General features: G+C 47.3%; 3 protein-coding genes across 9 annotated transcripts in view; 1 reads left to right on the forward strand and 2 right to left on the reverse strand.

The window, feature by feature from the left end:
* Window positions 1-8,194, reverse strand: part of TRMT10B (tRNA methyltransferase 10B) — a 29,282-nt gene extending 21,088 nt beyond the window's left edge. For 4 of the 5 annotated variants that reach the window (XR_007719936.1, XM_050762207.1, XM_050762208.1 and 1 more), the window contains exon 1: window positions 8,087-8,194. Coding sequence is in view for 1 of the 5 variants with exons in the window: in XM_050762209.1 (XP_050618166.1) it covers window positions 6,097-6,109 (13 nt within the window). In the remaining 4 variants the exon portion in view is untranslated. Of the gene's footprint in view, window positions 1-6,096; window positions 6,227-8,086 lie in introns of those variants that run through there. The other variant, XM_050762209.1, reaches the window with a different exon arrangement.
* The window catches only part of TOMM5 (translocase of outer mitochondrial membrane 5), a 495,867-nt gene that overhangs the window by 319,052 nt on the left and 154,945 nt on the right, over window positions 1-21,870 (forward strand). The window lies entirely within an intron of this gene.
* FRMPD1 (FERM and PDZ domain containing 1) overlaps window positions 13,874-21,870 on the reverse strand; it is a 108,465-nt gene continuing 100,468 nt past the window's right edge. For all 3 annotated transcript variants that reach the window (XM_050762064.1, XM_050762065.1, XM_050762066.1), the window contains exons 15-16: window positions 19,906-20,712; window positions 13,874-16,389 (exon numbers count right to left, since the gene is read on the reverse strand). In XM_050762064.1, the coding sequence (XP_050618021.1) occupies window positions 14,009-16,389; window positions 19,906-20,712 (3,188 nt within the window). In that variant the 3' untranslated portion in view covers window positions 13,874-14,008. The remainder of the gene's footprint in view (window positions 16,390-19,905; window positions 20,713-21,870) is intronic.

Consider the following 21,870-nt stretch of genomic DNA (forward strand, 5'->3'; position numbering starts at 1 on the left):
ATAACAAAGTGTTATTGTGTTACCAAAAGATCAGAAGTGTGTAAAATACTGAACCAGATTTACTGGACTGAGAAAAACTTGTGTCTTCCAGAGAAATGATTCAGCAGAGAAACAGTTCAGTAGTAAGGAAGCCAAATACACTTTTTTTTTTTTTTTTTTTTTTTTTTTTGAGACAGAGTTTCACTCTTGTTACTCAGGCTAGAGTGCAATGGCGTGATCTCAGCTCACTGCAAACTCTGCCACCTGAGTGCAAGTGATTCTCTTGCCTCAGCCTCCTGAGTAGCTGGGATTACAGGCGTCTGCCACCAAGTCCAGCTAATTTTTCTATTTTTAGTAGAGACGGGGTTTCACCATGTTGGCCAGGCTGGTCTCAGACTCCTGACCTCAAGTGATTCACCCACCTCAGCCTCCCAAAGTGTGGGGACTACAGGCATGAGCCACTGTGCCCGGCCCCAGATGCACTTCTTAGAGGACATGCACAACACCTGACATCTCCAAGCAATCAATGATTATCCACTGCTGCAGTGACACAGATAACCAAGTTATTTATTGTGTACTTTAAAATGCATTATATGATTTGAGAGTAGGACAGAGATTGCAAAAGCCACGTCACCTCCCCCATTATGTTTCAACCAGTTTATTTTCAAAATCTTTCCTTTAGCAAATATTTATTGAACACCTATTATAAATAGGGTACTATACTAGAGACATTCTGGGAGGATGAACCAAAATATACAGTAGAGTGACATGAAACCAAGAATTCTTTTAGGTAGTTGGTATGTATCAGACTTAGTTTTTTTAAACTATGTATTCCCTCCAACTCAGCTGAGTACCACCTGCAGTAGAAAGCCACAGTCACCAATGAAAATGTTTAATATCCCTCAGAAGTGCTGAGGTTGAAAACTATGGACAAGCACTGTTACAGAACACTTAACAAATGATGTCATAATTTCAAAGTGGAGTTCAAAATCTAAGAACGATATGAGTGAGAAATGCTTTAGTCGGCCGGGCGCAGTGGCTCACGCCTGTAATCCCAGCACTTTGGAAGGCCGAGGCAGGTGGATCACCTGAAGTCGGGAGTTCGAGACCAACCTGACCAACATGGAGAAACCCTGTCTTTACTAAAAATACAAAATTGGCCGGGCGTGGTGGCACATGCCTACAATCCCAGCTACTAGGGAGGCTGAGGCAGGAGAATCCCTTGAACCTGGGAGGCGGAGGTTGCGGTGAGCCGAGATCATGCCATCGCACTCCAGCCTAGGCAACAAAAGTGAAACTCCGTCTCAAAAAAAAAAAAAAAAAAAAAGAAAAGAAAGAAATGCTTTAGTAAATGGTCAAGTGTCATAGACCAAGAATGATGTGACCATTACCTATGGCTGGTCCTCTGAGTGTAGTCACACAACCACTATTTTATGAAAAATACATCTTAAAAAGTGTAAGTCTATGCAGTATGATTCATGTACATGGTAAAAAGACCTATTTATAATGAAAAGTAATAATCCACACTCCTATCCCTTCCACCTCTAGTGGCAACCCTTGTTAACCAGTTGTTTTTCGTTCTTTTGGTACTTAACTCCTTAACCTGAACTCATATGCTTATATCATTATTTCATGATTCATCAGCTTTGAATGTATTGACTCGCTATGAAACCTAAGAATTCAAATCGCTTAAATCAGTCCCTACTATTATTATTACTATTTTTGAGACAAGGTCTCACTGTTACCCGAACTTGAGTGCAGTGGCACAATCATGGTTCACTACAGCCTCAACCTGCCGGGCTCAAGCAATCCTCCCGCCTCAGCCTCCCATGTAGCTAGGACTACAGGCATGCATCACAATGCTTGGCTAATTTTTAAATTTTCTGCAGAGATGGGGGTCTCCCTATGTTGCCCAGGCTGGTCTCCAACTCCTGAGCTCCCACCTCGGCCTCGCAAAGTGTTGGAATTACAGGTGTGAGCCACTGCTCCCAATCAACCCCTATTATTTTTATTTATTTTGAGACAGAGTCTCACTCTGTCGCCCAGACTGGAGTGCAGTGTTGCGATCTCAGCTCACTGCAACCTCCGCCTCCCAGCTTCAAGCAATTCTCCTGCTTCAGCCTCCCCAGTAGCTGGGACTACCAGGCCCGGCTAATTTTTGTATTTTTAGTAGAGATGGGGTTTCACCATGTTGGTTAGGCTGGTCTCGAAGTCCTGACCTCAGGTGATCCGCCCACCTCGGCCTCCCAAAGTTTTGGGATTACAAGTGTGAGCCACCGCACCTGGCCTATTATTTTTAATTCTTCATTAGTTACCTTGATTTTGAAATTTTTTTGAGATCAGGTTACCTTGATCTTTACATTTCTCTGGCAAAGATTTTAAGAGTACAGTTTAATGAATTTGTGTGTGTGGTAAAATATATTAACTCAACGAGCTTTAACAAATGTATAAGGCCTGTGTTACTGACAATCCTGTCAAGATATGGAACATTTCCATCACCCCGGAAAGTTTTTGTTGTTTGTTTTTGAGACGAAATCTCACTCTGTTGCCTAGGCTGGAGTGCAGTGGCATAATCTCGGCTCACTGGAACCTCCACATCCTGGGTTCAAGCGATTCTCCCACCTTAGCCTCTTGAGTTGCTGGGACTACAGGCGCGCACAACCTTGCCCAGCTAATTTTTGTATATTTGGTAGAAATGAAGTTTCACCATGTTGGCCAGGCTGGTCTCGAATTCCTGACCTCAAGTGATCCACCACGTTGGCCTCCCAAAGTGCTGGGATTACAGGCGTGAGCCACCGCGCCTGGCCTCACTTCAGAAAGTTTAACTTTTTTCTCCACTTTCCAAATCAGTCTTCATCCCATTCCCACAACTTGCCAAAGGCAACCACTGTTGTTTGCTATAACCATGAATTATCTGTATCTATTATACAACTTCATATAAATAGATGCAAACATTATGTGCTCTTTAGCACTTGACTTTTTTCCCCTTAAAATATTTGAGATTTACACATGTATGTATCAGTAGTTGCTTTTTTATTGCTGAATAGCATTCCACTGTATGACTATATCACAATTTATTCTGTTGATGGGCATGTGAGATTTTTTCCAGCTTGGGGAATAAATCTGCTATGAACATTTTCATAGATGTGTTTTTGTGGACATATGTTTTCACATCCATTGACTAAGTTTTAAGAGTAGAATTGCTAGGTCATAGGATAGGTGTATATTTACCTCATAAGAAACAACCATCCATTTCCCAAAGTATTATACCATTTTACACTGCCTGTCAGCAATGTATGAGCATTCCAAATGTTCCACAGCATCACCATCTGGGGACCCCTATGCAGATTTCTGGAGCTCCTTTGCTACACAGCTCCCTCCTTGCCAGTACCCTGCTGTATGCAGCCATCTCAGCAGCCCTAAATTCAACTGTTTCCTCCACTCAATGACACCGATGCACTCTGTATGGGCTCCATGTCACTATATACCCTCAGGTAGAAAGCCAGGGTGACTGTGGGGCTTCGCTTGTGTGATTCTTCTCCCTCAAGGATTAGTCTTGTCCTGACTACTGCCCAATACCTGAAAACAATTTCTTCATATCCTTTGTCTGGTTTTATAGTTTATTGTAGGAAGGTAAGTCCAATACCCATTCCTTCTGTCATAACAATTACCAGAAGTCTTTAATACTTTTAAGAATATTTTTAAACTTCTGTTTCTTGTTCAAGACAAAGTATTTCTGACTCCCCAATATCTTTAGGCTGTGAACATAAACACCCTTATATTTCTATCTCTGTTCCTCCTTTAATTTTCCAACTGAGCCTTTAATTTTATATGGTCAAGGTAGGTTTTACATTTTGCCCTGACAAAACAATTAAGTGCTTTGTCTATCCCTGTGGTATTTTCTAAAATTTGTAAACCAAATTTGTAAACTATTTTTTGAGATAGGGTCTCAACTCTGTTGCCCAGGCTGGGGTGCAGTGGTGCAATCACAGCTCACTGCAGCCTTGACCTCCCATGCTCGGGTCATCCTCCCACCTCAGCCTCATGAGTAGCTGGGACTACAGGTATGCACCACCATACCCAGCTAATTTTTGTATTTTTAGTGGAGACAGGGTTTCACCATGTTATCCAAACTGGTCTGGAATTCCTGGGCTCAAGCAATCCACCTGCGTCAGCCTCCCAAAATGCTGGGATTACAGGTGTGAGCCACTGCACCTGGCTGTAAACTGCATTTATATTATTATAACTCCATAAATATCATTCACTGTAGAGATGACTAGTGTCCTAGAATTATATTTTCTTTTCCATTTTGACTCCTGTGTTTGGAAAACATTTCTAGTGTTGAGTTCACATTGCCTTTTTTCTTGTACTCCATCAAATGCTCAAAATTGGGCCAAATTGTAGTTGTTTTCAGTTCAGACACACTTAAATAGGTTTAAGTGGAAAAATAGCATTCTTAGAATTCAGACACACTTCCTAGCTTGCCACTTGTGAATGATGGGACAATATCTAGAAGATTTAAGTCTCTGCCATAGAGTCTCTCATGAAATGGGATAAAACCACCTCACAGGATTGTTGCAAGAATTAGATACCTTTCACTTACTGATATAAAACAAGTACTCACGAAATACTTGCTGTTGTTAACTACTATTCACAACCCCTTCAGTGTTGTTCTTACAGCTGTTCTTAAAAGGTAAATCTTCTGAGTAGTTTTGGTTATTTGTGACATATCATGTGAACATGTGACCACCAGATACATTCCTGAAGATGACCAAGTAAATTACCTTCCAGATTTTCAAAATTATAGATTTGAAATTTGTGTCCATTTGTCTGCCTAGGCTAAAGTTTATTTCTGTTTAGAAATCCTTTAAAACCCAGTACAAATTAATTTTTAAACATATTTACAACAGACTCTATCACAAAGAATTAGTGGCATGTATAAAATTTCATAATGTATGTCATATTTCCAGAGAAATGAGGAAAATGCCAAGCTGGCTGGGCGCAGAAGCTCATGCCTGTAATCGCAGCACTTTGGAAGGCTAAGGAGGGAGGATCAATTGAGCCTCGGGGTTCAAGACCGGCCTGGGGAACAAAGTGAGACCCCATCTCCATAAAAAATAATTAGATGGGCATGGTGATGCACACCTGTAGTCCCAGCTATTGGGAGGCTGAAGCCAGAAGATCGCTTGAGCCCGGGAGATCGAGGCTGCAGCGGGCTACAATGAAGTGCCATTGCACTTCAGCCTGGGTAACAGAGCAAACCATGTTTCAAAAACAAAACAAAAAATCCAAGCTATTCTTAAACATTTCAGAAGCACTCCACATGAATGAACAGTGAAGTTGATTTTTTATTTATAGATATAGATATATATATATATATATATATATTTTTTTTTTTTTTAAAGATATAGGTCTTGCTATGTTGCCCAGGCCAGTATTGAACTCCTAGCCTCAGGCCATCCTCACACCTCAGCTTCCCAGTCACTGGGTAGAGGTGTGAGCCACTGTGCTGGCGCATATATATATATATATATATTTTTTTTTTTTTTTTTGAGATAGTCTTGCTCTGTCACCCAGGCTGGAGTGCAGTGACATCATCTCGACTCCTTGCAACCTCTACCACTCAGGTTCAAGTGACTCTCATGTCTCAGCCTCCCGAGTACCTGGGACTACAGGCATGAACCACCACACCAGGCTAATTTTTTGGTATTTTTAGTAAAGACCAGGTTTTGCCAAGTTGGCCAGGCTGGTCTCGAACTCCTGATCTCAAGTGATCCGCCCACCTCAGCCTCCCAAAGTGCTGGGATTACAGGAGTGAGCCACTGCACCCAGCCCATAAACATGTATTTTTAACAAAAGATATCTAGACCCCTGTTATGACAGTTTTTTAGATGACTGAACAGACTTTGTTATGCCAACCATCAGTCACCTGCATTTTTCTGCATATAGGCATTCAGAAAAGAACAAATGAAAAGATAAAGATAAACTAATCCTTAACTGACAACTTCATTTTATTAGGGTGAGAAAACCAACACCAATTTGTTAAATAAATGCTAATTTGTTAATAGCCATGTGATCTCTTCCTCCTTTAAACTTCAAAGCATTTCGTATTTTTACCTGTGTTGACCATTCATTAGTTCATAAACATTCCACTGAGCTCCTCCTGTATGCCGGGGCCTGTTGGGGAATGACTGGGAGGCTCTCTGGAGCTCTCTCTGGAGGTTGTCTTGCTGAGGAGGAGAAAAGAGATCGAGGATAGGAGATCCTAGGAGCTACAGACTTCCACTGTTGTTCTTAAAAACTGGAAAGTCTGTGCTGGTATTTTCTCTCCTATCAAACTGAATTCCTTTGTAGGAGGGCTTATACCTACATTTACCTAAACACTGAAGAGTTCACAGTATAGTTCCTTGAAAACAGCAGTGTTTATTTTTTGTTGAATTGAACTGAAATTTACCGCCACCACTCCCACTCCCTTCCTTTCTTTTCCCCTCGTTTTACCTCATGCTTCTCCAAATCTCTGTAGTCCCTGAGAATGTTTCTTAGACCAGGAACTTGGGATGCAATAATCTTGAAAATCAAATAAAAACAACTCCAACCACCACCAGAAGAGTAATAAAACAAGCTAACACTCCTGAAGGCAGAGCCCACCTCTTTTGTATCTTTGTATATCTGTTAACTGGCATAAGGCCTGGAACAGAATGGAAGCTCAGTAAATACTGATTAGGTGATTGCCACCTAGGGATCCTCAGAAAGCAAAGGTGAAGTTGGACATCACAGAAGCAGAGATCTGCTCAATCTGTGTGGGGCATTATCTACGCCCAGATTTAGTTTTTTTGTTTGTTTGTTTGTTTGTTTTTTTTGACATAGGAATTACCATTTTAACCATTTGTAAATGTGCAGCTAAAAACACACTAAGAGCATCCACATTGTTTGCCACCATCACTACCGTCCATCTCCAGAGCTTGTTCATTTTCCTAAAGTGAAACTCTGTGATCTTTATGTAACTGTCCATTACCCAATCCTGGCAGCACCTTTACATTTCCTATCTGCATGAATCTGACTGCTGCTCTGGTTTGAATGTTTGTCCCCCTCTCACATTCAGCTTGAAATTTAATTGCCATTGTTAACAGTATTAAGAAGTGAGATTTCATTTATTTCCCGTTTCTTCATTCAAAATCTTTTCTGAGCCTCCATTGTGGGTCCAGTGCTCAAAACTGGGACTATTCCTTACTTTCATTCAACAAAGTTACTAAGCACCTGACAGAACAGTACATCCTGGGTACTTGGGGATGACATTCGTTCAGCTTTCATGGGGCTCCAACTATCTGACCCAGCCTTGCATGACAGCTGCCTGTTTCCCCACTAGATTATAAAGCCAGGGAACAATTCACCTGTACACACTTAGTGCTGAGCCTGTGAGCATCCTAAGTGTTTGATAATCACGCTCTTCTGCTTAGAACCCTGCAGTACTCTCCATTTCACTTAAGGTAAGTAGCCCAAATCCATACAATGACCTATGCAGATCATTAAGGTCCACCTTCCAGTTTCCCCTGCACTCTCTGATTTGCTGTTCCTCAAACATACCCTTCAGGGCCTTTGCGTTCGCCGTTCTCTTTACCCTCAATGCTCTTCCCTCAGACACTTACAGACTACCTTCCTCCCCTCATTCAGATTTGTACTATCCAACATAACTTACTTTATTTTTTGTCGGAACCTCCTCCATCCCTACAAGTGTTGTTTGCTTATAGACGCTCATTAAATACTTGCTGAGTTCATAAATACTCCACTCCGCACCCTCACCCTAGGTTGGCAGAGGCCTCAGACCTTTGCTAGCCCAAGTCCCACCTGATGGGCACCTACGCTGCCGCTAAATGATGGCACATCGACTCCAGCCCGAGAGCACCCCGCCTGCGGGTGCCTCCCAGCCCACAAGCTGCGGCGCGTGCGAGTAGAGGCAGGAAGGGAAAGCCCAGGAAGGTAGTGTACCACAGGCCACATGACTGCTAAACGCTGCTTTCCTAGCGTCCGCCCTGCCGCGAGGGAGGCAGCTGTCCCAGGCTGAACCCCGCAGCCCCCAGTCAGCCCCCTAAACCAGCAGACGGCTTACCTGATCCCGTCACCCCAGGCAGCAGCGGCGGCGGCGCCTTCGGATTTCGCCTCCGGCTTCGCTTCCGCTTCCTAACCCCGCTCGGAATGGCATCCTGGGAATTGTAGTTTTTCATCTGCCGGCCGCGCGTGGGGCCGGGCCGGCGCGGAGGCTGTGGCTTCTGCTCCCAGCCCGGGCTCTGGGGAGCTGCGTCCAGCCGTGGGGCCGGGCCGGAGCGGAGGCTGCGGCTTCTACTCCCAGCCTTGACGCTGGGGAGATGCGTCCCGCCGTGGGGGTTGCCCGCCTTCTCTGAGCCCCGGTTTCCCCGTCTGTTAGACGGCGATCACAACACCAACAACCCCTTGCCAACTTCACAGGGCTCCTGCAGGTGACCAGGTGCTATGTTGGTTGTCAAGGGCTGGACATTATGGATATTGCGAAACTGGGGTGTGTGAAACAAAAAGAAAAACAAAATTCTAAGCCCCGCAGCCGACTGAATGGACCTCCCTCTCGGCCAAGGGGATTCCAAAGAAACATTAAAAACTAGTTAAGGCCATATTGGGAAGCGGGAGCGGAGCGGGGCCGTTGGACATGTCTGATATTATATCCCGTCCCTTTCGGAGTTTAGACCCAACTGGAACTGGCAGAACAGAATCTTTGTAGCAATAAGATACCAAATTCCAACCTGACATCACATGACAGAAAAAGAAACCAAAAACTTTTACCCCAAAATATGTTTCATTGCCTTAATTTGAAATGGCCCTGCAAAGCTGTTTTGTGTTGGGGGTGCGGGAGGGATTTGCACCTGTAAAAATATCTCTATTACCATAACTAGATCTTTCCCCTCCCAGGTCCTCCCAATTCTGAAGAGATTAACTGAGTCTAGCACCTTTTTTCCCCTTCGTTAACAGGTGAAACCAAATTTGGATCGCCTATCATTCCACAGCCTTGCCCTTCCCCAGGCTTTGCCATAGCCAGCAGAGCCCTCGAGCTGACACAGCCCTTTGCTGAGCACACAACCTCCCTCTCCACTGCCCCAGCGCACAAGAGAGATGTCAGGATGATTCCAGCCCCTGGGCACTCTTCTTCCTCCATCAAAGACACGAATCGGCTTGCCCAAGACTTGGCCTCCTTATCAGCCACTCTTCCTTCACTCCTGCAGTCCTAGGGGTCTCACCCATTCAGAGACACTCCAACCTGAATGAGCCCGAACTCCTGTTCAAGAAACTACAGCCTGGTTGGATTCCTCCTTGGCCCAACTTTCCCTCTCTGGACTTTTCTTTCCAGGGCTCCTCCAGCACCTACCACCCATCCCCAATCCATGCTCCAATCCATCCTTTATCAGCTTCCAGGGCGATTTCTTTCTTTTCTTTTCTTTTTTCTTTCTTTCTTTTTTTTTTTTTTTTACAAATTTTTCTTTTTCTTTTTTATTGTTATTTTTATTTTTTTTTAAATAGAGATGGGGTTTCACCATGTTGCCCAGGCTGGTCTTGAACTCCTGGGCTCAAGCGATCTGCTCGCCTCGGCCTCTCAAATTGCTGGGATTACAGGTGTGAGCCACTGTGCCTGGCTTCGATTTTTAAATACTAACACTAAACACTCATTCCCGACCCCCTCCCCCACCCCCATATGGCTTTTTCTAAAGCCCAGCTTTAACATCTCTGCTCTGCTCTGCTCAGAGACGGCCCTGGCTTCCCACTGTCTGCTGAAATGCCCCAGTGGGGCTTGCACAGTGGCTTAAATGATCTTCAATGACGCCTTCAGGTTTTAGCTCACACTACACCTACCAGTCCCTGCACCTCACACTGAGCCATGCTGAACGCTTTCCCCCACTCCCTGCCACCACTCTTGTGTCCTTTGCCTCTGAATAAGCTCACGGCCACTTTCCAGTGGGAGGAAAAGACCTTCTAGCTGGTCTCATTGCTTTCCCCAAACCCCACTCCATGCGTTTGCCATATGATTATGTGTCTCTCCTGATGTAAAATCTAACCCCCTTCCCGAGGTCTTGTATTACACAACCCAGCTCCTGCATGCCCCTCCCAGCTTCATCTCCTATCACTCTTCCTCCAGCTTGCTATGTTCCAGTTGTACTGATCCTGAAATGCTTCAAACGCCATGTGAGCCTTGCAAATACTGTTCCCTTTCCTCTCACTTTTCCATGGCTGGCTTCTTATGCTTTAGGCCCCAGCTTCAGCATTCCCTCTTCAGAAAGGCCTTTCCTGACGACCACTCTGGCAAGATTGGTTCATTGTATCCCTGTCTTGGCATCTTTTTTTTGTTTTCTTTGTTACCTCTCAGTAATGGATTTTTTTTTCTGTGTCTTTTCTACAATTATAAGTTCCTTGAGGAGACTATGTCTGCCGTGTTCATGGTTGTATTCCCAGCGCCACTACATAGTAAATATTTGTCGACAGAGTAAATGAATGATTTTTCTCTACGTTCTTGACATATCCAAATTCTATCTGTCAAATCCAGGACCTGACACACAGTACTCAATAAATACCTCTTGACATGCTAGTTTTAATTAATGCTGCCTTCTGCAGGAAGCCTTCCCTGATTACTACTCTGCCCCTTACCCAAAATGACTTCTCTCTCATTAGACCCCTCACCGCACTTTATCTGTTCTCTCTGGAGGCCTTGAGTGAACCGTGCCTTATGTTGTAAGCCTCTATCTCCACGTATCACCTAATCTCTATCAGGAGCTTTTCAAAATATAATAAGATTCTTCCCCAATTAGTTACATTCATAATGCTGCATCAGGCATCACCTGGCATGGGCATCCCATGAATGTTTGTTGAAAGAAATGAATCAGCCAATGTGATGGTGGGTGGGAAAAAGAAGGAAAGGTGTAAATGTCCCATCATTTCTTAGTCACTAAACAACTGACTCTTGCATTTCAGGGTAGCAAGTCCCCGTTCTGCCTATCTCATGTTGGAGGCTGCGTGACTCTAAAGAAAGTGCTAAACAGTGCAATTTCCCCTGCTTCTTTAGCTTTTCAACAAACAGTGAAGGGTTTCCCAGCAATTCTGGAACTTAGTTCTCCTCATGGGAACTGTAGAGAAAAATAGCAGCTCCATACAGTAGCAACTCAAGACAGTTAATGAATTTGAGGGGAGGAGAAGCAAAGAAAAAGGAAAAAAACACTTATTGAGTGCTGAGCTGGAAGCTTCAGTCTTCTTTCTGCCTTCCATGATTATGTATTCTTCACAATAATGCTGAATATATGTTATTCAACAATCTCTAGGGTGTTGGCCATATTAGAAAAATGCATTCAAGGTATCTAAATAAGGCATCTGCCACATCGTAGGCCCTCATTAAATGAAAAGTATTATTTCCTTTATCCAGATGGGGAAACAGGCCCAGAGAAACACCTAATAACACAGGCCAAACCCAGGATTCAAATCCTCATTGAGACCAGGTGCGGTGGCTCGCCCCTGTAATCCTAGCACTTTGAGAGGCCAAGGTGGGCAGATCACCTAGGTGCAGGGGTTTGAGATCACCCTAGGTAACATGGTGAAACCCCTCTCTACTAAAAAAATACAAAAATTAGCTGGGCATGGCAACAGATGCCTGTAATCCCAGCTACTCAGGAGGCTGAGGCAGGAGAATCGCTTGAACCTGGGAGGCAGAGGTTGCAGTGAGCCAAGATCACTCCATCCTGGGCAACAAGAGTGAAACTCCATCTAAAAAAAAAAAAAATTATTGTTGAGTGAAGTCCCGAGCTCCTCCCCTAAACTTGTGAACACATAGGTTGTGTTCACATAAATGAGTGATTTACCTCTTCAATGATTTCTGCTGGCAAAAGTTTCAAGTCCGGCCGGGCGCGGTGGCTCACGCCTGTAATCCCAGCACTTTGGGAGGCCGAGGCGGGCGGATCACAAGGTCAGGAGATCGAGACCACGGTGAAACCCCGTCTCTACTAAAAATACAAAAAATTAGCCGGGCGCGGTTGTGGGCGCCTGTAGTCCCAGCTACTCGGGAGGCTGAGGCAGGAGAATGGCGTGAACCCGGGAGGCGGAGCTTGCAGTGAGCCGAGATCGCGCCACTGCACTCCAGCCTGGGCGACAGAGCGAGACTCCGTCTCAAAAAAAAAAAAAAAGTTTCAAGTCCTGTTTAACATTAGGCAATTTTTATTATTTTGGTGTCCTGTAGTTCCTATTTTTCATTGCCATGAAACTGCTTCCAATCTGTGTTCAAGAGCCTCATTTAAATTGTAGTCAAAGTATTCTAAGAAACAGGCCTCTAAGAAAATATGTCTTTTCCTGGCACAAGTACTGGTTAACTGGTTTCTAGTTATTAATAACAAGTCATTGGTAACAGGAGATGGGAAGGATGCCTTTTCACGTCTTCTCTCAGGTATTGTTTTCCTTCTGATTGGAGAGAGCTGAGGTGTGTGACTTAACACTCTCCTCTCTGTTCCTGCTTTTGCTGGATGGAGAAGAGGAGCCCTAGGGAAAAGCCACGGGGGCAGCACTGAGCCCACAACTGGTCAGGAGCACCAGAGGGACAAGGGACTCCTTTAATGAACTCTAAGAGCCTAAGGTGAGTGACTAAACCACCTTTGGCCTGGACAGAGAAGCCAGGCAAAGAGGCATCCCAAGGGAGGCTTAAAATCAGTTTCCCTGGGGTCTAAAAACAAAATGCAGGGTATGGTTTCAGACTAGAATAGACATCCATAAGAGCTGACAGTTATAACTAGCATTTATCATTTACTAGATTGAGTACTTGCTGGATTTCTATCCCATAAAATGGGCACTATTAGTATCCCAATTTGCAGAAAAGAAAACCAAAGCACTGAGAGGTGAAGTGGCTTGTCTAAGGTCCACTGGGATGAACTGGGATAAACTGGCTCAACTGGGGTAAGAAAGGTATCCAATATATTTCTTTTGCTTTAATATTCTTAAAAAGGCAAATCTAATTCAAGGCTTTAATGTTCAACTTTTTATTTTTATTTATTATTATTAATTTTTTTTGAGATGGACTCTCGCTCTGTCACCCAGGCTGGAGTGCAGTGGCACGATCTTGGCTCACTGCAAGCTCCGCCTCCCGGCTTCAAACGATTCTCCTGCCTCAGCCTCCTGAGTAGCTGGGATTAAGGTGCATGCCACCACACCCGGCTAATTTTTTGTATTTTTAGTAGAGACGGGGTTTCACCATGTTAGCCAGGATGGTCTCCATCTCCTGACCTCGTGATCCGCCTGCCTTAGCCTCCCAAAGTGCTGGGATTACAGGTGTGAGCCACCGCTCCTGGTCAATGTTCGACTTTTTATATATTTAAAACATGAATAAGGTGCAAGATTCAGGGATGCAATCAATTTCAGATAAAGCACATGTGTGGCCTTGCAAGTAAAGAACTTCCTGCCACCTAGTGGCAATCTATGCTTGCTGCAGCGGGGCAGCCAAGAATCCCAGGCCTCCTGGTGCAGGCGCTGCAAACAACTTGTGAAGGTCGAATCTATTAAATATCACCGGTATTCACTCCTATTTGCAAAGGTTATTGCCAAATAAGTGTGATATGAGAAGTCAAGACTGTTTTTCAGTGACCCCCACCTTTCTCCCTCACCCCTGCCTTCTTGAGTATTCCTTTTGCTTCTACACTCCTTGGGTATGCTCCTTTTACGATAAACGCTTTGCTAATAGTGATCTAAATAATCTGTGCCCTTGAGAGTCTATAAGCATCCTGACCAGGGGTAGAGACTTGTCTTACTCATCTGTAAATCCCAAGGCCTGGCACAAAGGCAGTACCCAGTGAATGTTTGTTGAATGAATATAAGTGAATGCTTTTGACTCAAACTCTATGATTCAGGCCAAGATTAAGCAGCAGTTTATTTGAATACTCTATATAGTAAACATTTGAAGAGGGTGGATGGGAAAGTGGAAGGGGCTTCTCAGGGAAGTGTCCAAGGCAAGAAAGGGCAGGAGGCCCTTGGGCCATTGACCTGCTTACAGGGCCGTGGATGCCCGGAACTTCTGGGTCAAACAGAACACGGCGGCTGTGAGGGCCGTGCACTGACGGGCCAGGAGTTTCACACTCAGGTCATGGTAGCCCCTCTCGCAGGTCGATTTAGCAGCCTCTACAAACTGATGGTAGGTGTACACCACATCCCTCAGGTTCCCCGCTGCCTCCCTGTGCCGGGTGGAGCAGCGGCTACAGTCCGTGAACTGAAAGCACAGGCCAGCCAGTTGGACCAGGTGCTGGAAGGTGTCACGCACGGCCCCCTGCATCTCTTCGGGGGACTGGTCCATTCTGATCACATGCTGACAGCTCGACAGGAGCTTCTGGGAGCCCATGCAGAGGCGGCTCCGGCTTTCGGTAAAGTGCCAGGTGCACTTCTCTGGGGGATGTTTGTTTCCAATCCCCCAGGAAGTTTCTAAAATGTCTTGTAGCTCCAGCAAGCTCTCCATGAGCTGGATGAAGCCCTCAGGGGTGCTGGCGGGGGTGGCTTTCAGCTGTCTCAGTGCCCTGGAGCAGTACTCTGGCCAGATGTGGCTTTTCCTCGACAGGGGTGCAGTGCTGCAGCTGTGGGTTCGGGCAGGCCTCCAGGGCAGAACCACCGGGCTTCCCGCAGAGGGCGGTGAAGTGAGGGGGGCCGTGGGGTGTGCTTCCAAGTCCCGGTCTTCCTCCTCTGTCTCAGGCTGCGGGCCACGGAAGCATGTGGCATAGGAGAACTGACAGCTGCACTGCTCCATCCCTATCCTGGGAGCCACCATCTCATTCATGCCTGCAAAACCCAAAGATGTAGCCATCCTGAGACTGGCAGAGACTTCAGGACGGCTTTCTGGGGCAAAGCACAGAAAAGACTTCTCAGCAGAAAGGCAGATGCTAGAGCTGTCACTTTTGCCTTCTGAGAGTAAGCAATGGTTTGAAGTTTCTAAGTGAGGATCCTCTTGTGGACGTGGTAGTGGCTCTGGCAGGGAAGGCCCAGGATTAAAACAGACCCACTCAGGGCTGTCCCTATGGGCTGTATCTTCCCCTGTCACATGGTTAGGTGTCTCTGCCTTGATCCCCTCTGGAGGGAGGGCTGATGAAATTGTCTGCTTCCCAAGAAAGAAATCAGGGTCTAAATCCAACTCTACGAATAGTTTTTGTTCTTGAGCCTTGCAGGCTTGCCCTGGGGGTTCTCTGCTCTGTCCTTGAGGGTCTCGAGGGGCATGTGGTGGGATCTGCTCAGTCCCTGTTACAGGAGCATCTAAAGAAAGGGAGGTTACTATTTTACCAGCTGGAGAATTAATATCAAGAGTCTGTGAAACATTATCTGACACATCACCCAGGGAGTCACCTGAATCCTTCCTAGATTCCTCCTGAAATATCTTGGTGCCATTTTTGTTTGTAACTTCTCTGTCTCTTTCCAAAGATAGTTGTCCTTGTTGCTCTTCCTTTGTAGGAATAGAAGCTATCTTCTCTCCTGGATTTATTCCACATTCATCACTTCTAGGCTCATCTCCAGGAGACAACAAAGGCTCTGTGTATTTGGGGGCAGTTTCTTGTATATGATTTGTACAAAAAGATTCCAATCCCATTTCCAACTGGACATGGGGCTCCAACTGGAGCTCTAGTGTGTCTCCTTGAGAGACATTATGTAGCCCTGGGTTGCTGGCCAAGCAGACTCTGTCTGGGTTAGGGTCGCCACTGGAGAGGGAGAAGGAGCTGTCCCCATGCTCTATGGTGGGTTCTTTGGGGGCAGTGCCATCCAGGTCTTGAGACAGAGGTAAGATTTGGGAAGGCCTTGCCTGAGCAGTATCTGGGCCAGATGAACCTGGATTAGAACTGTGAGGAGTGCTTGCTGAGGAGCTGGCAACAGGGACAACACCAGAATTCTCTTTATTGTTGGGGTCAATCCGGAAGCGAATGGCAGAAATAGAAGACACTCGAGAGTCGATGACTGATTTGGTTTCCATGGTCTCGGGCTCCATCTCCATGACCCTGGAGGCTGGGTTTGTGCTCTTGGTCTCCCTCAGGGGAGCTAGCAGCCCCAGGGCCTTTGTCTCCAGAAGGCCAGGCTCGCCCTCCATGTCCTGCAGAGAGGACACAGTTGGGGAGGGTGCACCAAGGGCCAGGTAGGGCTCCCTGTCATAGTAGCACACGTCGTCTACACTCTCCAGGGAGGCTGACGGCACCAGGGGAAATGAGACCTGAGAGGTGTAGTCGGTCTGTAGGAAAGACCTTCTTTTCCTCAGGGTCTTGGCGTACTTCTTGACTCCTCCCCTCCTGCTTGGCTCTCTTCCATCTGGCCCACAAGGCAGGCTGCTCTCAGGGCCACAAGTGCTGGCCTTATTCCGCAAGCTTGTGGCACTGGGTTCTGCAGCAGAAACATCTCTGGGCCCTGGGAGTCAGGAAAGACAAAATATATTAAAAAGCAGAAAACCAAAGAGGTTTATAGAGCTTGGGGCTCAGGCCTTGGGCTTGCCTGGGTTCAAATTCTGGCCAGGCTGTGTAACCTTGAGCAAGTTCAATCCTGATCTCCTCAACTTCCTCATCTGAAAGATGGGTATAATAATTGTGACAGACATTGTTTTATTTTTTTGAGACAGAGACTCGTTCTGTCACCCAGGCTGGAGTGCAATGGCACGAGCTCAGCTCACTGTAACCTCCGCCTCCCAGGTTCAAGCAATTCTCCCGCCGCATCCCCCTCAGTAGCTGAGAGTACAGGCATCTGCCACCACGCCAGGCTAATTTTTGTATTTTTAGTAGAGATGGGGTTTCACCATGTTGGTCGGGGTGGTCTCAAACTCCTGACCTCAAAGGATCCGCCTGATTAGGCCTGGGATTACAGGTGTGAGCCACCGTGCCTGGCTGACACTTTTTTTTTTTTTTTTTTTGAGACAGGGTCTCACTCTGTCCCCTAGGCTGTAGTGCGGTGGTGCGATCATAGCTCACGGCAGCCTTGAACTCCTGAGTTCAAGCAATCCTCCCACCTCAGCCTCCCAAGGTGCTTGGATTATAGGATTGAGCCACCGCACCCAGCTGTGATAGACATTTTTAAATTTTTGGCTCCCTAAGATCCATTTAATTGTCTTTTGGTCACAGCACCTCAACTTCGATTTAGGGAATGACATCTCCCCAGTGGTTAGAACCTGCTGGAAGTGTTCATGAAGATGCTCTGTCCACGCCAGCCAAGTCACTCAGCCAATCAGCTACAAATTCCCCACAAGTCCAAACTCAAAGACATTGATTAAAAAAAAAAAAAAAAAAAAGCAGTGCCGTTCTTTCCAGCCACAATATCTTGATAATACAGGTAGGGAATCCTGTTACTAGACTCTTAGCCTGGTTGCTGTCTATTTCTGAATCCACAGTTCTTTAGGTTTGCCAGCAATTCTATAAACAATCTTACTTCCTAACACTTTTTCTTTGTGCTGATGTTAACCCAAGTCTTTTAGTGCCAATAGTGCCAATCAGTGCTGCCGTGCAGGTTAAATTAATTAGCGCATTTTTATAAAGCACCCAGCACAAGGCCTCTGCCTCATTAGGTATTCACTAAAAGGAAGCTATTCTTGTTATTGCCATTTCATGTCTGAATGCAAAGGGGCCACGACTCTGTCACAGGCATCGAGTTTTGTGCATCCCAGGATGGATCTTTCTGGGAGGAGAGGCACTATTGTGAAGAACCCTTGGGAATCAGCCAGAAGGAATTAGGATCAGAGCCTAGCACTTGAGAATCAGATAGCTTGTGTAGTCAGACCAGTCATTTCTAACCTGGCTGCAGGCTATTAGAAACCCTATCAAGTCCTATGCTGCTCCCCAGAATCTCTGAGGCTAGGGCCTAGGAATCTATAACGTCTGGGTTGTTGTCGTTGTTTTTATGTATTTATTTATTTTTTGAGACAGAGTTTTGCTCTGTTGGCCAGGCTAGAGTTCAGTGGCGCGATCTTGGCTCATTGCAACCTCCACCTCCCGGGTTCAAGCAATTTTCTGACCTCAGCCTCCCAAGTAGCTGGGATTACAGGCATGCACCACCACACCCAGCTAATTTTTGTATTTTTTGTAGAGACAGGGTTTCATCATGTTGGCCAGGCTAGTTTCAAACTCCCGAACTCAGGTGATCCGCCTGCCTCGGACTCCCAAAGTGCTGGGATTACAGGCATGAGCCACCGCACCAGCTGAATCTATGATTTTCAAACAAGGTCCCTCAGGTGATTCTGATGCCCAGCCACGTTTGACTGCCCTAGGCTACTGACAGCCACTGACCAAGGAGTTTCTAAGTCCCAAAGACAGAGAAGCTCAAGTAGTGAGTCAGGGGCCAGATCAGAACCTAGGCTGAGGAATCCTAGTTCTGGCTCTCTTCTCAGCAACACACTGGCTCCCTATAAAAAAAACAACAACAGTGTCCGGTATGAACCCGGTATGTCCCTGACTAGACTCCCATAAAAGGGCCCTGACTGATGGTTTCTGCCACACTTCCATCCTGCCCCCAGCACAACGGCTGGCCCTGCAGGGCAAGGCTGGGGGCACGGAAAGTGGTTGTCTGGGTTCTTTGGGGAGCAGTAAGCAGTCTGGCCATGGTTTCTCCTTTCCTTAGGGGCATAGTCAGTAGAACTCAGTGTAGATGGTGGAGACTTCATTCATTCATTTAGCAACAATTGCTAGACACTGTGTGCTGGAGACACAGTGAGAAACACACAGTTCTAACGCTCAAAGGAGTTCTCGGTCTAGTGATGGAGAGAAACATCAACACAGAATCATACAAGTAAATATGTAATTTACATGCTGTGCTAGGTGCCAGGCAGGGAGAGCCTCAGGTGCTGCAAGAACATGTGACAGGGATGGGGAGACCTGCCCTGGGCTGGGAAACCTGGGAAATGTTCTCTGAGGAAGTGAATTCCAACTGGAATCTGATAGATGGATGGCACCAGCAGCCACGATCAGGGGAGGGGTGTTTTGGGCAGAAAGAGCATGTGCAAAGGCTGGAGGAGGGAAAAAACAGGCACTTGTAGAAAGTGGCAAGGAGGGTTGTATGGCAGGAATGCAGGAGGAGGGAGAGACACAGGCAGAGGCCATGTCACAAAGGGCCTCAAAGGGCCTGACAGGGCTCCCAGAGGAGCTGGCCTTTCTCTCCAGAACAGTAGGAGAGCACAGGAGGGCAGGGAATAGAGGATCAGAGAGCAGCAGGAAAGCACCGAGACAGGAACAAGGGCTGCAGCTCTCCCAGCTCCTGGCAGGTCACCTTCAACATCCACGTGCTCTTTTCCAGTATGTTTCCTTCAGAATGCAGTGTGTGTGTGTGTGTGTGTGTGTGTATGTGTGTGTGTGTGTGTGTGTGTGTGTGTGTGTGTGTGTCCTGCCCGGATCTCAGTTCTGCTTGGGAAGTCATCCTACACGGAAAGACCCTCCACACTCGCAGTGGAGGAATGTATGAGGAACCTGATTGAAACACAGCCACCAGATCCCCCACCTTCTGATGTCAGGGTCCCTTGGACCCCAGACGGCCTGTCTGTCTGGTTCTTCTTGCTTCACGGCCTCCTTTAATGCAGCCTCAGGATCAGTGATGACATAGCCACTTCGTTCTGCCCGGCACTCCTGCCAAGCCCTTTTCTTTTGTGTAAATTCTGTCCCTCCCACAAGGCCCAGCCCATTTGCCCCCTCTTCTGGGAGGCCTTCCCTGATTCCCACTGTTGGACGAATCCCTTCCATCTCTGCTTGCCACAGTTCTCTGAACCTCCCTTGCAGCCCTGCCACGATGCCTAAAATTTCGTCCACAGAATCTGTATCTACCTCCTCAGAAGTGGACAGGGACCCTGTTTCACTCATGTGTCTTCCTCTCAAGCTTGGCCCCGGGCCTTGGCCCCCAGGAGGCACTCAGGAGCTGCCTGCTGTGTCTGCAGACCTGCAAGGGAGGGCTCACCTGAGGGGGGGCCTGGGGGAGTGAGCTTATCAGCCGCATCATAGTATTCCTCATCTGAGCTGCCATCCTCAAAGGCCAGTGGTGGGTGCAGGGCCAGGGATTCCAGCATGGAACTAGGCTGGGCCTCAGTCCAGCCCTGCTGACCCCAGGCTGGTGGGGCTCCCCCTTGCCGGGAAGCTGTGCTGTCGGAACTGTCACTCAGGTAGCTGGCCGGGGAGACACTGGAGCACAGGCTATAGTAGTCGGCGCGGCTGCCTTCATACAGCCTGGGGTCCAGCCTGACTGTGCTCAGTTCTGGTGCCCACCCAAATGTCTCCAAAGCAGCACTCTCGGAAAACTCTGTCTTCTGGCACTGGGGGTTGGCTCTCTGGGCCAGGTCCAGGAGACAGAGGAAGCCACTGGTTTCAATCCCGCTTCTCTCCTCCTGGCTGTCAGAGTCAATGCTCTCTGGGAGGCTTGGCGAGCCGAAGTGGAAGAAAGCGGACCTGATGGAGGAGCAGGTATCTAAGTCATCCTCTTCCAGAGCGTCCATGGATTCGCTCGAGCCGCTGGTCCTGTAGCCGCGGCTCTCAGTGTTGGCTGAGTCGGACGCCTCAGACTCGGCACTGTCTGTGGTGCTGCTGGCCCCGCAGGTGCTGGGGCCCCTCCTAGCCACCTCAGGTGTGGGGCTGTTCCCAGGAGGCTGCTCCTCCTTTATGAGTGATCTGCAGGGTGCCAGCTTCACCAGGCGCCTGTCAGAGAGAGGTTCGAGTACGCAGTCCACCTCAGAGGACTCCTCTGAGTCACTGCAGGCCCTGGATTCATAGCCTGCAACACAAGGTACACCAACAGTTACACAACAGAACTCTACCGCCTGTGTGTCCTTCTAGCCCCCCCGACCCCCACACAAACCTGCCAGATGAGAAAACTGAGGGCCAGAGGGTGGCTGGCCTAAGACCGTGCTATACTGACCAACACGGGATCTGAGGGACTCCACCTTCCATGTTCTCCCCACAGTATCAGACCGCCTGTCCCACATCTCTCTGAGCTAAAGGAGGCTGGATTAACTCCATCCCCACCTCCAAGAAGAACTGTCTGTTCATGGAAATGTGGTATTTACTTTGATTCCTCTTTGCAGGGGCAGCACTGCCCAGGTTTGCTAAGCCCCTCCCCAGACCTCAGTTCTGTCCTGTCTGGGCATCAAAGTCAGATGGGGAATCATATTTTTAAAATACAACAGATCCTTGGCCCTACCCCTGATGTACTGAGTCAAATCTCTAGAAGTGGGGCCTGAGAATCTATATTTTTAGCAATTTTATGGGGAGTATGAGGCTGCTAGGCTGGCACCATTCTAAAGCCTGGCCTTCTGGATCCATGGGTGCTACGGGCTTTGTAGGACAGTGAAAACTTATCCAGCTGCAGGTTCTCAGGAAGGATTAATGGTAGGAGGGTGGGGAGCACTGAGCCAGGTTGCAATCTCTTTATTCCTGTAAGCCTCCAGAATGATCTTTCTCAAACTTCTCTCTGACCTCATCACACCCTGCTTACACCTTCTGATGGCTGCCCTGCCCATGGGGAAGAGCCTGACCGCCCCCACAACAGTTACAGACTCTCACAATATGGCCTTGTTACCCTTCTCACAGGATGGCCGTGGCGCCTCATGCACAGTCTAGTCCTCCCTTCCCTCAAAGGATGGCCCTAAGGCCTCCTCTGCAGGCTCTTCCCCCTCTCCCAGGATGGCCTTGAACCCTCCTCCATAGTCTAGTCCCCCCGACAGGATGGTCTTGATGCCTCCCCTTCAGTCTAGTGTCTCCCTCACAGAACGGCCCTGAGGTCTCCTCTGCAGTCTAGCTGCCCTTCTCATGGTGGGGCTCCTATCTCTTTTCACCATCTCCCTTTTCCCCTCTGGCAATGTGGTCCAGCCCCTCCTCAGGCACCCAGTCCCCCACAGCAGGCTTCCCTGCCATGTTCCAGCCACCCATAGGG

The sequence above is a fragment of the Macaca thibetana genome, chromosome 15, assembly GCF_024542745.1.
Source record: "Macaca thibetana thibetana isolate TM-01 chromosome 15, ASM2454274v1, whole genome shotgun sequence".
Classification (NCBI taxonomy): Eukaryota; Metazoa; Chordata; class Mammalia; order Primates; family Cercopithecidae; genus Macaca; species Macaca thibetana.